The sequence below is a fragment of the Lepisosteus oculatus genome, chromosome 2, assembly GCF_040954835.1.
Source record: "Lepisosteus oculatus isolate fLepOcu1 chromosome 2, fLepOcu1.hap2, whole genome shotgun sequence".
In the NCBI taxonomy this organism is placed as follows: Eukaryota; Metazoa; Chordata; class Actinopteri; order Semionotiformes; family Lepisosteidae; genus Lepisosteus; species Lepisosteus oculatus.
Genome location: NC_090697.1, coordinates 25897800 through 25914035, shown reverse-complemented (window position 1 = coordinate 25914035; position 16236 = coordinate 25897800). Strand labels below are relative to the sequence as shown.

Sequence of the window (16236 nt, the reverse complement as noted above, 5' to 3'; positions counted from 1 at the left end):
TTTGAAGCTTGGGAAATCTTTTTGTATCCAAATCCGGCTTTAAACTTCTCCACAACAGTATTACGGACCTGCCTGGTGTGTTCCTTGGTCTTCATGATGCTCTCTGCGCTTTCAACAGAACCTTGAGACTATCACAGAGCAGGTGCATTTATACAGAGACTTGATTACACACAGGTGGATTCTATTTATCACCATCAGTCATTTAGGACAACATTGGATCATTCAGAGATCCTCGCTGAACTTCTGGAGTGAGTTTGCTGCACTGAAAGTAAAGGGGCCGAATAATTTTGCACGCCCCACTTTTCATTTTTTTATTAGTTAAAAAAGTTTCAAAAATCCAATAGATTTCGTTCCACTTCACAATTATGTCCCACTTGTTGGTGATTCTTCACATAAAATAAAAAAATTATATCTTTATGTTTGAAGCCTGAAATGTGGCAAAAGGTTGAAAAGTTCAAGGGGGCCGAATACTTTCGCAAGGCACTGTAACTGGGAAGGGTACCAATTAAAGTATTCTAAGTATGAGCGAACTAAATTATTACTGTGTAACTATTTGAAGACATTTGATTAAAAATACCTGGCATATTTTCACACAGAAACAAAGACTGAACAGATGAATTGGGGATGATTAAAAACTTTTCTAATCATTTATTGAAGCCATTTTTTCCCCACAAGGAGCAAAACATGTACAAAGGAAAAAGCATGCATCCATCATCTCTCCTCCAATTTTGCCAAAAGTTTTTCCCCGCTTTGCGTCAACACCTCCTTACCCCTTTCTGCTTTGAAACGTACAACAGAAAACAACAAAAGGCATCAAAAAATCCACATGGCACATTAACACACACAAAGGCTGAATACACATGGAGAAAGTGCAAAATAATAAAAGATCCTTTACCATACAACAATCTTAAATAAAGCCAGTCTTGTATCGATCCACAAAATGAAAATATGGCGTTACTAAAATGCTGAAAAGATTGTCTAATGAGATTTTCAAAACCTATAAATATTTAAGGAAGGATTTTTAAAAATATACTTCATGATCAAAATTCAGGCAATATTAGTGTTCGGTTAGCTTTACACTAAGACATCAAGAACAAATAGGAAAAGAAGATAAAAAGTTCCTAAACGTTATCGCAGCTTCCCTTCCCTGTCACACTGCTTTAATATATCAAACTCCTCCTCCCTCAGTTCCTACACTGCTGGAGTTTAAAGATTAGAGGATATCCCTGGATGTCCCTAGTCTCTAAAAAGGTATTGCAAGGTTAGAACAAGCTGGTTCAGACTGTGTACGCTCCGCTGCTGGCATTTCAGGCTGGCATGTAGGGAGGTGGGGGCTCCTTCTCGGGCATCTTCACTGCCATTTCATATGTGGGCAGAACGTACTGCAAAGACAGCCAGAAGCAGAACCATCCGTCACACAATGTTGAAACATAATACAGAAGCATTGTGTTAAAACCAGTCATATTGTGTTGCTCATTTGTAGTTTTGCTCTACTTTTCTAATTTCCACTGGTCATTATATCACTCTGCTCACAGGAGTAAGCAGGATTTTGTTTAGTTTCAGGCACCCATCTGCCTTCCTTTGCTGTGAAAACCTCAGTTATTTAGTTGAGAACTCACAAGAAATAAATATGTAAATGCATAAAGTGCAAGCATACTGGAAAAAGCTTACAGATTAGTTATGGGCTAGCAAGATGTAATACTAATCTCCATTAAAGTGCTTTGATTACTATGAATATTCATGAACTGCAGAGAATTTGGTTTCTCCAATACATTAACTTAATCAATTGTAGATCACTGTCCTTTTCAGCTTTCTAAGATAGTTAAGGCTAAATGTTAATTTTTAAAACAAATCTGTCAAATAGGACCTGCATTTATTCTGTATGGCAATCTGCTGATATACTACACCCTACATAGTTTAAATGTATTTTGGAAAACATAGCCTTAGGTGCCAGTTGAAAAAATGTTTTGAAAGCAGGAGGTTGGGTGGCAGCAACTGGTTTCACTGTACCTGAGGGGGAGCTTCAAATGCAGGGTAAACCGCAATCTCTGGCAAGTTCCTGTTGTTGATGTACTTGTAGCAGTTCCACACGCAGTTAATCAGGTATGCCTGGAAGACAAGAGCATTACACAGTGAACTAGAACTATATCAGTCTAGCAGTGTCGAACAGTGAACTACATGTGGGAATTCTAAAGATGTTTCTCAAATGTAGGCCAAGAACACTGTTTTGCTATAAATGCCTAAAATCTAGATACTCACTGAGCCTAATAGCTCATAAAGATGGAAAAGCTGGGAAAAAAATTGTAGACCTATGTCATACTGTTGTCACAGCATTATTTTTTCAGTCTATTGTGGACCTAATGCACAGCTTGTACTATAGATGAAAATGACAAAACAGTCTCTGAAATTCTGCAGAACTGCTCAGGAACAGCTCAACTTACACTCAGTTGTGGATGAAAATGTAGCAGCATTATTCAGGATATCAGCTGTTTTAACCTCCTATGGGAGTCACATTTTTAGAATGGAAGCATCTTTTAATCTGATGCTAGTATGTATAACCTAGCCTAATCTAACTTTTTGTTGAAAATAAATGTATTCTACCAATGCTTTCCTCTGGGGAAAGGAAAACCTACTGCTGCTATTACTAGAGGTACTGGACAAACCACTGTTTTGTCAAATAAGATGGCAGAAGTTAAGTCAGTACTTAAGGGGGTAAGGGGGTGCTATAGCCTAACATAACAGCTGAAGGTGCCTTTTTGGTATTCTAAGAGCAGCATACAGTTCTACCAATTTCATACTCAAGAGCGTAAAAATATCTACAACAGAATACTCCTTACAACACTTAAAGAACGAAAAAAAAATATTTATAAAGACACTGAAGTCAGGAGTGGCAGTAAATGCACAAAGATAAAAGAAAAAAAAAGCATTATGATATCAAGACTAGGACATCACTAGGCACACCCACAGAGTTTAAAGTCTTGGTACATGCATATTGCTAGTGTACCACAGACACAAACGACAACTCAACTAGAAGCCTCCAATTACTATAACATCAGTGAAACTGATTTTGAATGCCAACCAAACTAAAGAGACAGTCACCCATCATTTACCTTTAAGATGATGAGAAAGGCAAAGAAGATCAGGACGATGAGCAGAAGGCAGCTGGAGTCCAGGGACAGCAGGTTGTCTTTGTAGGGGAAGTCAGGCTGAATGAAAGACAGCAAGAATAAGCAGTTTATTTCAAAGGGACATTTGTGACATTTCAGTTGCAGACCAATGTCCACATAGTCTACAACACTGGGAGCATTGGGTCAACACAGACATACAGGTATTTATCACAATTCGGTTGGAAACCACAAATAATGGCACAAGTATAACACGGAATGATGGAGTTTACAGAACGATTGAGGCCCTTTTTGGACCTACACTTCAACAACTAAGGCAAAAACCTACCAGCTGGTCCAGGTAGTCTTTGATCCGGGGAAGGTATGTAAGGGAACTGATGGCCACAAGACAGCTCAGGGCAAAGTCAAACAACTGGTAGCAGAAGAAAGGAATTAACCATCCATCCCGATGCTGTGCAAAAGAAAAAAAATGCATGTTAAAGACTAGGGATAGCACCGCTTTTTAATTTGGATTTCAAAGATTATCCTAACTGTTGTACCCCATCAACCCAAAGGCATTTATCACATGGGAACAAAGCCAGGTCTGGAATACAGTGGGGTCTAATCGCATACAGCTGCAAGAAATAAAAAGCCTTCACAGTTCAATCAAAAATCCTTCCATCAGTAGGCCGAATCTTTAAAAGGCAGCTAAGATATGCAAAGTTGCGTACAGCAACACAAACTGCCTTAAGAGCCTTCACCAGCAGGAGCCTGTTTCTCTTCATCCAAACTGAGCTGGCTTTTAAGAAATTGAACAGTAGGACAGTTCTTCAGTCGGCACACAGTAAGTGTAATGTTAAATTAAAACCCAGGCATGTAGAGTGTTCACACTACCCCCATATATGCCCAGGAACATAAATGCAACACTGAGACCCAAAGCACAGGGTATTACACAACCCCTTTGACACATTCAGGGCCACAGACTTAGGCCACTGCACAGCTGACAATACCAATCAGCACCTTAGTAGCGATTTACACATTAGGAATTAATATTGTGATATTTTAGCATATGTGCAATATTACGCCCAATCTCCACAGACACACAGAGCTCATTAGTATATTTTTAGGACACGTAAAAAAAACTTAACCTTACAGTATCTCAATCAAGAAAAATAAACTCTTTAAATGATGACATAGGAGATAACAGCACACCATGTGGTTATGTGGTCAAACGCTTCCTCAGTGTACAGAAGCTGTAGATAACCGCAGCTGCATTTAAAGTCTATAATAACTAGCACTGTTAAAAACATGACAGGAGTTTGACCCCCCAAAAATGTTTGAGTGATGGCACAATGACATGTTAGTAAAGCAGAAGTACAAAATAGTAGTTAGGGTTTGGGAACAGGTATTCTGGAGTAAGGTACTTTGCTCTGATTACTCCAAACCCAGCTGTGCCAGATGTGCAAAATGGATTTTGTATTGAATATATTTAGCTTTTGATAAATGCATCACTTAAATTAATAACGATAATTAAGCAGCAATGGCAATAACCACACTTACTGTAAGTAAGTCATAAGATATCAAGTAAGGAAAGATAATTATCAGGCCAGCAAAGCATTTGCCTTATGTTTGTATGATTTATATATGCACAAGTTCTTTTTCAAGTACGGTGTCCAAACCAATGTGACGCATTTGGTGTAGTCTAGAACAGGTAGGGTCAATCACACTGCTTATCATGGACACAAAGGGGCAGTCTGAATTTAATCAGGCCTAGGCAGTATCATTTGCAGTGCAGAGAAGCAAGAAGGCAGTCAGACAGCATTACAGCAATGAGGTGATCTGGTCAACGTGTTGGGCTTTAATCTGAAAATCTTCTGTCCCCTGAAAATGAAATACTAATATACTATTTGTCATCAGTGGTTGCAGAATTCATTACACTACCATGTGTTTAAGAGCAAACTATTGATGCATGTTTAAAACATCTGATAATATGACTAATTATATCACAATATGATCCATTACACATAGTATATAGTTTTTAATTATGCTTTCAAAATAATTAAGGGCTTCCTTTTTGCCCTGTTGGTTGCCGAATATAAGGTTCATTTCAAATGCATGTCGATATCCAAGTCACTAATATACAGCTATTAACAGGCACAACAAAATATTTGTTTATGCAAAACTGAGAACCATGCAAAAAGAAATAGAGTTGGAGATTTATACACTACAATGAATCGACCTGAAATCAAAACAAACATAAAATCTGTGTTGAAAGGCAAGCTGCAGACACAGGAACTGAGGATATGACAATTTTCAGGTTAGACGGAAAGCGGCTTGCAGACAGATGTCTGTATCGGGACGCTTGGTACTTACAGTAACGGCCCCGTAGACCATCATGGCACTGATCGTGAACATCAGCAGGGAAATGGCAAACCCCACACAGGCATTCTCTAAACACACAGAGGGGAAATATTACATCCTGAAACTGGGAGAGGGGAAGATGCAGAACACTAGACGCAGTTATCCACTCTCAAAAAAAGCCCCTAACTTTTTACTAGCCGACTTCACGTATGGTAAATTTAAAGCTAAAAGCCTTATGCAGATAGCAAATTTAGCTTTCTTCTCAAATAACAGCTAGTTATTGCTCATGACAATACAGAACTTCTTTGTTCGCACAAAACTCTCCACACAACTGCTAAAAAACAATCAATGCAATTTTGACTGTCAATATTGACCGAATAACAGATATCCAAACACTGGCTCAACATGAATGTCCTAATGAAAATTAGGACAATGGATAATGAAAATAGGTCAAACTGATTGACAGCAAACCAACCTACAAACTCATGGTGCAAAATGCTTATGCATTTTTTAATTATAAGGATCTCTAAACACAGATATGGATTTGAGCACTTCAGTGGCTTTTTACTAAATGTTTACCATTGTTGCCGTCTCCTACGTTGACCCTAAGTCAGGCAACACTGCTTTGGAAATTGAACTTCCTTGCCTCCCTTTTTTGTGCTTAAGGCAGTGTTTCCTAATCCTGGTCCAGGATGACTCCTGTTTCTCCTGGTTTTCATTACAGCTGAACTTTGTTAGTTCAGCTCATCAAACCCTGAAAACACTTCAAGTCCTAAACCATAGCGGGTTTCAGCTCTCCTCTCACTTACTGTAGGTTTATTGTTTCCATGAAAGGCTGAATTGAAGCAATGGGCCTGCAGCACACAGAAAGTCTATTATGTGAGTGTTTAACAGGGTCATTCTAACCACTGTCTCTGTTATTGTTAATGGATAAATAAGAAGGAGAATTGTGAGAAAGTACTTTAAGTGGGGAACAACAACAATCTTAAAATATGTTGAAAGGGGAGCTACGTCAATGTGATTTAGCTGTAAAAATACATGTACAGGTTAATTCCACATGGAACACAGAAAAGATAAACAATGTTTCAGCTGTTGAACCTTTTTCAAGTGTGTGAAGAGCTCCATTTCAACATTTTAAAACACACTAAAACAGCGTTTAGCTCACAATATGTCTAGGAAATAACAGATAAAGCCGACGGCTTATGATAAGTCTCCAATTACAAAAAAAAGCTAAAAATCAATCGGTTGGTTCGATTAAAGGTTCATTAAGTTGAACTGATTAAGAGCTCAGTAGGAAAAACGCAAACCAGCTTAATCCCCAATTTAATCTGCATTTTGTATAAATAATTTATATACCGTATATTTTTGTGACGCACAGTTACCATAGGCACTAAAGGCTACATAATGTAGTTAAAGGTTACTACTTGCAAATGAAGATTATTTGACATGGAATCGCATGTAATCCCCATTTTCTCCATTACTCCGTTTTCAACTTTGTAGGTGCAGGACTTTGATCTTCTTAACATGTAAGCTAGGAATTGGGCAAAATACCTTTCCTGTGACTTTTAGTTCATGCTGTATCAGCCTTTCTACACCACCTCTAGCCATTTCGAATGATCTTTACAAGTTTAACACTCAGGGGACCTTGTAGTTTCCTGCTAAAGCAGTAAACATCAGAAAGGAAAAGGCAGATGCATAAAACCTTATTTAAATCTGTATCCAACATTGATTTGTATTTTCAAAAATTGTGTTCTGTTGGCCCCATCATGCCCAGTTTGACAGGGTCTTTGTCTAATTAAATTGCAAATGGAAAGAATTCTACAATAATTAGATTAGAAACCCTAGAAATACCTCTGAGAGGCACTGCTCACATCAGAAAGACGCATCTAAATCCAAAATCACTACTGCATTATTGAGGACTGCAGAAAAGCACTCTGGATGGAAAGTCGTTGTTAGTTAGCATTTGCCAGGCGTGTCTAGCCCGAGACAACTGCGGTTCAGACCTTAATGGCCCAATTAAGTCCATAATGAGCCAACTTGGATCACTAGCAACTTCCACATCTACAGGTGTTGGGGCTTTAAAGCATAAGTGCACAACTCCAGTGCTGCAGGCTTTCTAGCTCTCTTAAAAATGCTCAAAAACTTTGAAAATAATTAAACCAGTCCAGTATGAACCATTAAACCACTGCTAGTTTAATTGGACTGGTTTAATGCTTTTGAGCATTTTTAAAGATATGATCAATTTGATAAATTAAATCCTTAAGTGTAGAAGTGGAAAGAAAATCCACAGAGGTCCAGGACTGGAATCACTATTTTTAAAGCAAAAAAACACAGAAACAGTTCTGCTCCTGCTTATTTTCTCCCCAAAATTAGGTAATAGGTTTAAAGTTCTTTTTCCCCCCATTACAAATAAAAAGAAAAACCTGAATGAAAGGAAAAAAAAGAGATGTCTACTGCAAAATTATCAAGGGCTTTACTACTGGCTTCTAATAAAGTCTAGGCATTCGTCCACTTTCACAGTCCACCATGATCCTCATGTGTCAGGGCAGTGAGCACTTTTAGGCTTTGTCCATTCTGACCTTCATCCCCCTGGATTATATGACAAGAACAGACCATATGAATCTCTCGGGGTGTCTGCCTGTCTGTCTCGCTACTATGCTTATACTGTACATGGAACAACACAAAGTCAAAAAGGTTTTGTGTAGAACCCAAATCTTATGTCATGACAATAACAACCTCCACTGACGCCATGTTGTTAATCCTGTCTCCTGTTAATTCCAATCTTCTTCACCCACTAGATCACGAGCTTCCTGGCAGTGCACAGTACCTGGAAGCACTGTCAAATGGTAGTTTGCAAGCTAAGGATTTTAAGAATTTCATTCAGATTGCATCAAGTGTGTCAGTCCCTGGTAAGGCAAATGCACAGAAGCTGCAGCAATCTATCAGACATCTGTGCAGTGCACTACACTATAACTGCAAGTATTACAAGACTGAGGACTGGAACTCGTCTTTCACAATTTCTTTCAAGTAAAAGTTGAATGAGAGAACTGATCTCTAACAACTACTAACTACCAAACAGGTAACAAACAAAGTGAAGGCTAAATAGGCCAAAAACATTTCTTATGTCCTGGGTGAAGAGAAAATCGAGACTTGTCATGTACCGTATAAAACCAAATGCAGGGATCTTCCATACCTACACCTTGGTAAAAACTGAATCAATCAGTCCAATTGGACGGTTGGAGTAATCATTGAACAACCAAAACTTAAACAGAGCATTCTGCCTTTTAACAAATGTATTTTGCCACACTGCTTACTCACTTAACTGTCAAATCATATCAATGGAAAATAGCTTTAACTGCCTACATTTTTAGGCATTTTTTTGGACTATTCTATTTCACTTGTAAACTGGATCACAATTATGCACCTAAACCTAATAACAAGTACACTAGCATGAAATTAAAAAACACGATCCCCAACTGCTTTCAGACTCCTTCTAGTTGGTTTATTTGCATCTCTGGATTAGCAGAAACTCTCAAGGAGCCAGATTTAACTGGAAAATACCAGCAAAGAAAGACTTTTGTTTCCTAATACTCAGATGAATGTTGCCTCAATCCTTACTGGTAAACAGCAGTGCAATGTTTCTGTTATTTATAAATAAGGATATTGAAGCAAAATCAGCAAACATGGGCCTAGGAAATATATGAGAGATATTCAAGGTGAAATGCAAACCAAGTCAAACACGGAGAAAGCTTTTCTTAAGTGGTCACACATGTAGCATTAGTTATTCTAGCATCATTCAGATTATACAACAAAATGGTTCCAAAAATGCCCCTTTTTATTAGTAAGCCAATCTCTTGAGAACTTTGGATCTGGCCACACATACAGTAATTCATATTTTGACATTTCAGTGGAAACATACGGCGTTCTGTATTTTCTATTTCAATGACAAATTTGTTAGGGCTCATGATAAAATACTGAGCAGTTGGTTACCGTGTCTGTAATGGATCAGGTCAAATGGAGAGCAGATTAGTCTGACAGATTTCTCAGAGAGTGCTGGTGTAATGTTGAAGTGTTACTTTATTAACTGAAGATAAACAGCAATGTTAAAACATTACTTTAAATGATAATCAACAGATAACACCTCTGTGACCACTACCATGATTTATCGCAAAAGATCATGGGAATATGGAACACGACACCCAGCCATGTTCTTAAAACTGATATCCTGGCCTCTTTCAAGAAACAGCTGGATGAGCTTTTCCAATCCGGACAGTTTTATTCAAAACATTTTTTATTGCGAGTATGGAACAAGCTGCCCAACTGTGTTGTTGAAACTGGCTTAATTCAACAAATAGCTGGATGGGTTTGTTATATCAAACAGCTACAAACTACAAAACAAGCATCTGATCATCTGTGGCATTTCTTATGTTCTATGATTTTTGTGGAAACAGGTAAAAAGTCATGTGTTTAGTACTGTATGGCACAATATGCTTTAACATACTGTACAACTGTACAATGGCATTAACTTAACGCTATGAAGTACAGTTTGTTCCTGGAGCACTACAAAAATCCAAGGTATGCCAAAGCCTAGAGTACCAATGTACTTAATGGAGGACTTGGTTAACATCAGACAGCAGTCTGAAGTCAACAGAAATTGCCTCCACTGCCAAATGCAGTTTAACCACAAAATGTTAAGTCATCAAACTAAGCCCCCCACCCCCCACCTCGTTACCTTAATTACTTCTAGATATCATTCTGTTGCTACTGATCATACCAAAACAAGGGTTAAAAATATCTCAGAAAGAATACTGTGTGACTGCCACCAAAAAAAACTAAACATTCTACACGTCTATTCTTTTAGCATTCTCCATGCAGTAGTATCATGTCTCATTAGTCAACTGGGAAATCAAAACAAAAAAGGTTCTACTAACCAAAGAGAGATTTGCTTAAACTGCAGCTCTTTTCAGTAAGATTTCTTCAATGAAAATTCTAAGCCAATACCGCAGCTGTGTGCTTTGCAGTTCTGCAATTTTAAATCTCGTACTTTACCTGCCATCCTATCTGAGGCAAAGTAATGCTCAATGACTTCATACTGCAGGTCTACAGTGGGAACGTTGTCAGGATGAGTCACAGCAACCGTCAGTAAAATTCCCATCAACAGGTTTACCACCTGAAAAGAAACAGAAATTCATGAAGAGCGTGAAACATACAGTAGACACATACACAGCATAATGAGATGCTGAAACAACTCAGTCCTGACTGAATACTTCTTGTGTCATCAGAGAAATATTGCTCTGACTGGCTCTCGAATTTCACTGGACAAGGCTGAGTGCTAAATTCTCCTGTGCGTATAGAAAATACTGTAAAGGGGCTAGAATGGTTTTAAAACAAACATCTAATTCCATAATTCAAATACACAGGCTTGTGTCAAATACTAAAAAAAAAAACTAACCTTAGCTACAAAAATCTTTAATATGCATCCTAGATAAGGCTAAAAAATACATTTCAGTCTGATACTGAAACAAGATTAGTCCAAAAAACTCCAACCAGCTACCTAATGCATCTCTCTTATGGAAACAGTAAAACTATATACAAACTACTGTGTGTATTAAACAGTACTAACAACTCATCGTTTTTGGCAGTGGGTTAGGCATAAGATATGAATTTAGTCATTTTTAATGAATTAAGACTCTTCATTCAGAATGAAGTTGAAATTAATTGAAATTTCTTTTCAAGGAATCCATACAGTTTGCAATCTATTTATTGACTGGTTGTATGGGTCAAGGCAAAAACTACACAGGAAGTAGCATGTGTGAAATTTCATTATGCAATGCAGTCTGACTTAACTGAACATAAAAAAGCATAGGTGGAAAAGTAAGAAAATATAGTTGGAGGAGGGCCTACACACTATTATCAGCCAAGTGAAAATCACCACAAATAAATTTTAGACAGCATTATTAATAGAAGACTGAAAGATGGACCTCTCTATTGTCTTTTTTGCAAGATCTCTGGAGCCTTTTCACTGTCACTACTGCTCAAGTGTGATTTCAAGAGTGTCAGTTCTTTTGCAACTGAAGTTAAAATTCAGCTTCCTGAGGCATGAAACTTGGACTGCTCATTCACAGTGCAAGAAATCCAACTATCTGCTGTAGCATTATCATCATTTCTGGTTCAAACCACTCAGGAAAATACTGAGTCAGCAAATATGGAGCACAGCTGTATCTGCATCAGCTCTAGTTCACAATCTAACTTCACATATACTGTGCTGACTTGGCAACTTAGTCTAGAGTTGTATTCAGTACAAATTAGTATTGCACAAGCTTTTTAAAGTTCCTTTCACACATTTCACAGCATCCACTGAATGAGTACACCAGTTTGAAGTTACCGAATGAAGTACCCATGATTGTGACAAATGTTTAAATGCTTCATATAAGCTTTACATGAATGATATCATCAAGACTGAATGACGAGCTTGTTAGATGGTAATTCCAATACAAAATCAATGAGAACTCATGAGTCATAATTCCCGATTCCATAAATGCATCTGTAACAAAAACATTTTTAATGATGCTTGCTTTGGTGTCTAGTGCTGTACAGATCGATATGATCGGTTCATTTCCACTCATTCCCACAGTAACCAGACCATTCTTTTCCCTAGAAGAACATTCAGTGACTCTCCGCCTCTGCCTTTATCTCCCACGACTGTAAATGAGAGTTTGTTCTCTACAGATTGGTAAAATTAAGGAATTTTACTATCCTAACATTCTGGTTTTCTTAATGCATACCTTATCAAACAATTACAATTTCCTTGCTCATAATAACATCTGAATTAGTTTTTGGTCGAGAACAAATTCTCACTTACAATGAAGACCTGTAGATGCATTTATACAGCTGTGTATTATACTGGAGCACACCGAATGAAGTACCTTGATCAAGGTACAACAGCACTGTCTCACTTGCAATTAGATTTGGACTCCCCAGTCTGTAGACCATGATCACTTCTCCACATTGAGATCTATATCTTTAGCTACATTCCGAATTAAGAAAAGACAAGGCCAAACTTTGTGTCAAAGAAACAGGCAAAGTGTGAGTCAGAGAGGTAGTACATTCAGTGGTATACGTCAAAACATTGATTATACAAGAGGATGCAGCCTGAAAAACCACTGTAGCTGCAGTAAACAAAGATCTGTTTCCAAGCTGACAAAAAGCATGGAACTGTTGCATAACTGGGCTCATAACAGTATGCAAACGACCTTGACAGTAAAATAGCACAACTTTAGAGTAGGACATGCTAGAAGTGACAAGACCAGACTCCTGGCAAAGCAACTCCAGCCCAAAAAATACAGACGTACAGTACAAGGGCAATTCTAAAATATATATATATATTTCCCCAATGTCATGCTACATTTTTGTCTCATGTACTGATAAAATAAAACTTTGCAATAGTCTTTAATAAGAATTAATGTTGATTTACACTTAAAACACTACTGTTTGCAACTGATGATCACATCTGTAAATGCAGAAGTGTGTTTTTATAAGGTCTCCATTACATATTAATAAGAAATTAAGAAAAAGTTCATTTCAAATGTAACTCCAACAAACCAACAGTACACTGTTCTAAAACTTAAAGTTTCTGTTCATAATATTTTAGGTAAAACCATATTGATTAAAGGACAGGGGCTGCAACAGTCTTTTCAAACATAAAAGAAATGGGGAATGAATCAGTATTTTGATAATGTAGTCATACAAAATGTAGTAATACCTATGATATTGACATATCAAAATATCAAAGTAACAATGACATCACACATGAAGTATTTTAAAATGTTTGTATTGGAAGAATACAATTAAATTCTGCCGTGACTCAAATATTATGCTCTTGCGGAAAAAAAAAACTCAAACAACCCTTGTATTCTACTACTGTATTGGACTGCAAATCACACTGGTTATCCTATCAGAGATCCGGAGAGGCCCAACATTTCTAATGCTGCAGTAGCACTGTATCCTTTAAGAGTGTAGTGTACAGGCAGGTCTGCTTTACACTCCTTGTACTTTGAGAGCAGTTCGGACGGTTTTCAACGCTAAATTCAACCCGGGTTCTTAACTCTGATCCTGCAAATTCACCATTTAAATTGCCAATACTCCCTCAAGATACATTTGCTTGATTCATCGGTAGGTTTTAAATCTTAAAAAACTCTCCAGGACCAGAGTTTGAGACCCCCTAAACTTAAGAAGTTCTGATTCTCTTTGGTCTAATATACTGTATTGACAAAAAAAAAAGGTTATTCGTGGAAATAGCGGACCTGAATTCGAATCGCAGGTTGAATTTTAAGTAATTTTCAAGAACAGAGAGTTTCCATTACGGAAATTAAAATAACTTTGAAGTCGAGTGTTAAAGGCGTCTGAGTCGCCAAGATACGGAAGAGGCAGTTTCACTAGATCCGTTAATATTAGCAACGCCACGCAAAACCTCACTGATCTCTGACTCTCCCAACATATACACAGCTGAATCTAAGATAATGGTAAAATCGGGTTAATCGTCATGTAAATCGTCAACAGAAATCTCGGCATCTTCTCAAAATATTTTGTGGGTGGTTAATTCACGCCATCTTAGCGTCTTTAAAATAAATGTAAGCCATTTAAAAAAATCGCATTTCGATTTTTTAAGTGAACCAACATTTACTTTTACAATGTATGGGCGCAGTAATGTCACGGAGCCGAAGAGCAGACCATGTTTTGGGTTAAAAAAAATGCAGATTAGGGTAAAACGACAACATCCCCACCACCGATATATGAATTCACCGTCGTTTACTAAAACTGAACGTAGCCGGGAAAGTTCTGCCATTACAGAACCTCGAAAAAGGACAAATCGGTGAAACCAAAATGGTCCTGATCTAGTTCGGTAGCAGAGCATGAGTTTAATTTACAGAGACTGCAGGGGGAGAGACTGAACAAACACGGGTCTTGCGAATCGAGATGGATACAGCAGGCTACAAAAACAAGCATTTTATATCACTCGTTTATTTAAATAACACGCAGGAGAGACGTTATTATTCACACGTCCCGCATTACCCTGCAATACTATAATCATCGGTATTCACTGTATTTCGCTCATGCGCTATCTCGGGGAAGGGAAAATGGCAAGGAAAAAGCCACACAGATGATCATCAGAGGCAGCAGCAGAAAAGCCAGTATCAGCTTTCACCTACCATGTACCACGTCCCCAGGATAATGGTTCCGGTTCTGACATGGCAGCAGCCGCAGCACCGCGTACTGTAAAACCTGTCCCGACTCGGTTTGAAATTCACATTATCCTCCATTTTCGGGAGAAACATTGCGGAAAAGCCTTATCAGGAGGTAAAACCCACACTGCCTGTCTCAACCCCAGCGGCTGAAATAAAAGCCTCCGCACGCAGGCGATGACGTATGAAAACCAAAACAAACCCCGGTACGTCCTTAGATTTGATAGCCAGCAAGAGTGGCCAATGGCTACTAAGGGTGCCCCAGCAGGCCAGGCCAGGCTGGCTCACTGGAGACTGACGGCCATGGAGACGAGCGTGGGCTGACAAAGGCTGAGCCTGAGCTGGTCTGTTCGGCCGGACTTCGGCGACACGGCGTCTTGCGCCACCGATTGTCAGCCGGTAGTGTGACGTAGCCCTTAGCCAGGACCGACCGGGAGCTTTCTCGCCACTACTTCATCACCGTGTCATCAAGTTTTCCTTTTCCACAAACCACTTTGTCATCCCTGTCATTTTTTTTACGCCTTTTGCCTTGCTTGAATTTCACTGTCACGTGGGGTTGGCTTGTTCTGTATTAAACGAGCCTCGAACTATCGACACGTATGCAATTATATTATTAGTTACATTATTTGAAATGGGGTTTATATGTATGTTTTTGAATGCAGGGAGCATGTAGTCACTAGAAAACACGTGATTCTAGGCACTTTCAGCATTTGGCCTAAATCAGTTAGTCCTCAGTCATCAGTTAGTTCTGCAGTGCCTTTGCTAACTGCTACCATTAACTGGTCTTCTTGCTGGTTTACAAGTTTTTCTGCTCTAAGTCCATGGTTTTGAAAAATAATTAAATTACATAACTTTCAACAATATTAGAATGACAAATATTATGCAGTCTCTCTACAAACTGAGGCCCCAACTAGCTCTGTTGGTAGAGCGTGAGACTCAAAATCTCAGGGGAGTGGGTTCATGTCCCATGTTGGGCGCCAGGTCCTCCTTGTTGGGGGTTGGGCTAACAACCCCGTCCTGTAAAAAAACTGTCACGGTAACACCAACAGGATGTTGCTGCCCCTACATGCTCGAAGACATAACGGGCAAACATCCACCCATCTCTACAAATTGTCAGTTTGAATTTGCCCCTTTACCTTTAACTCAACAGCTCTTGTATTCAATTGATGATGAGCAAACAGAAGGGAATAGCACTGTATCAAGCACCTCGCAATGTGTTTAGTGCCGATTCAATTTCTGGGGTGATGCCTGCATGGCATGGAGTCTGTATGTTCTCCCAGTGTTCACATTTCCTGTAGGTGCCATTTTCCTTCCACAGTCTAAAGACATACTGGTCGGTTAATTGGCTTCTGTAAAACTGACCTGGGTCTTGTGATGGACTGGTTTACCTTTCCTGCAACCATTGCTCTCCAGGATAGGCTCCGGCTCCCCCTCTACCAGGAATGCACAATACAGTATACTTCTAGGAGAGGAGAACTATGGTAACAAGCTATGTCAGATTCCCAAGTTACCACATTCAAATATACAAA

General features: G+C 38.7%; 1 protein-coding gene and 1 non-coding gene across 2 annotated transcripts; one reads left to right on the top strand and one right to left on the bottom strand.

Moving 5' to 3' along the window:
* Positions 1 to 633: 633 nt before the first annotated feature.
* Positions 634 to 15119, bottom strand: laptm4a (lysosomal protein transmembrane 4 alpha). The gene is made up of 7 exons (XM_006626348.3): positions 14675 to 15119; positions 10515 to 10635; positions 5478 to 5554; positions 3454 to 3576; positions 3111 to 3206; positions 2011 to 2109; positions 634 to 1382 (listed from the first exon to the last, which is right to left on the bottom strand). The coding sequence occupies exons 1-7, from the start codon at positions 14798 to 14800 to the stop codon at positions 1308 to 1310; spliced, it is 717 nt and encodes a 238-aa protein (XP_006626411.1). The 5' UTR covers positions 14801 to 15119; the 3' UTR covers positions 634 to 1307.
* Positions 15120 to 15610: 491 nt separating this feature from the next.
* trnal-caa (transfer RNA leucine (anticodon CAA)) lies at positions 15611 to 15684 on the top strand. Its single transcript has one exon. It is a non-coding gene; the product is annotated as a tRNA-Leu (tRNA).
* Positions 15685 to 16236: the final 552 nt, after the last annotated feature.

Coding starts and splice junctions, on each gene's coding strand:
- laptm4a (XM_006626348.3), bottom strand. CDS start 14,800: ATGTTTCTCCCGAAAATGGAGGATAATGTGAATTTCAAACCGAGTCGG. Junction 2,110..3,110: donor CCTTTCTCATCATCTTAAAG/GTAAATGATGGG, acceptor CTTGTCTTCCAG/GCATACCTGATTAACTGCGT. Junction 1,383..2,010: donor CATTTGAAGCTCCCCCTCAG/GTACAGTGAAAC, acceptor CTGTCTTTGCAG/TACGTTCTGCCCACATATGA.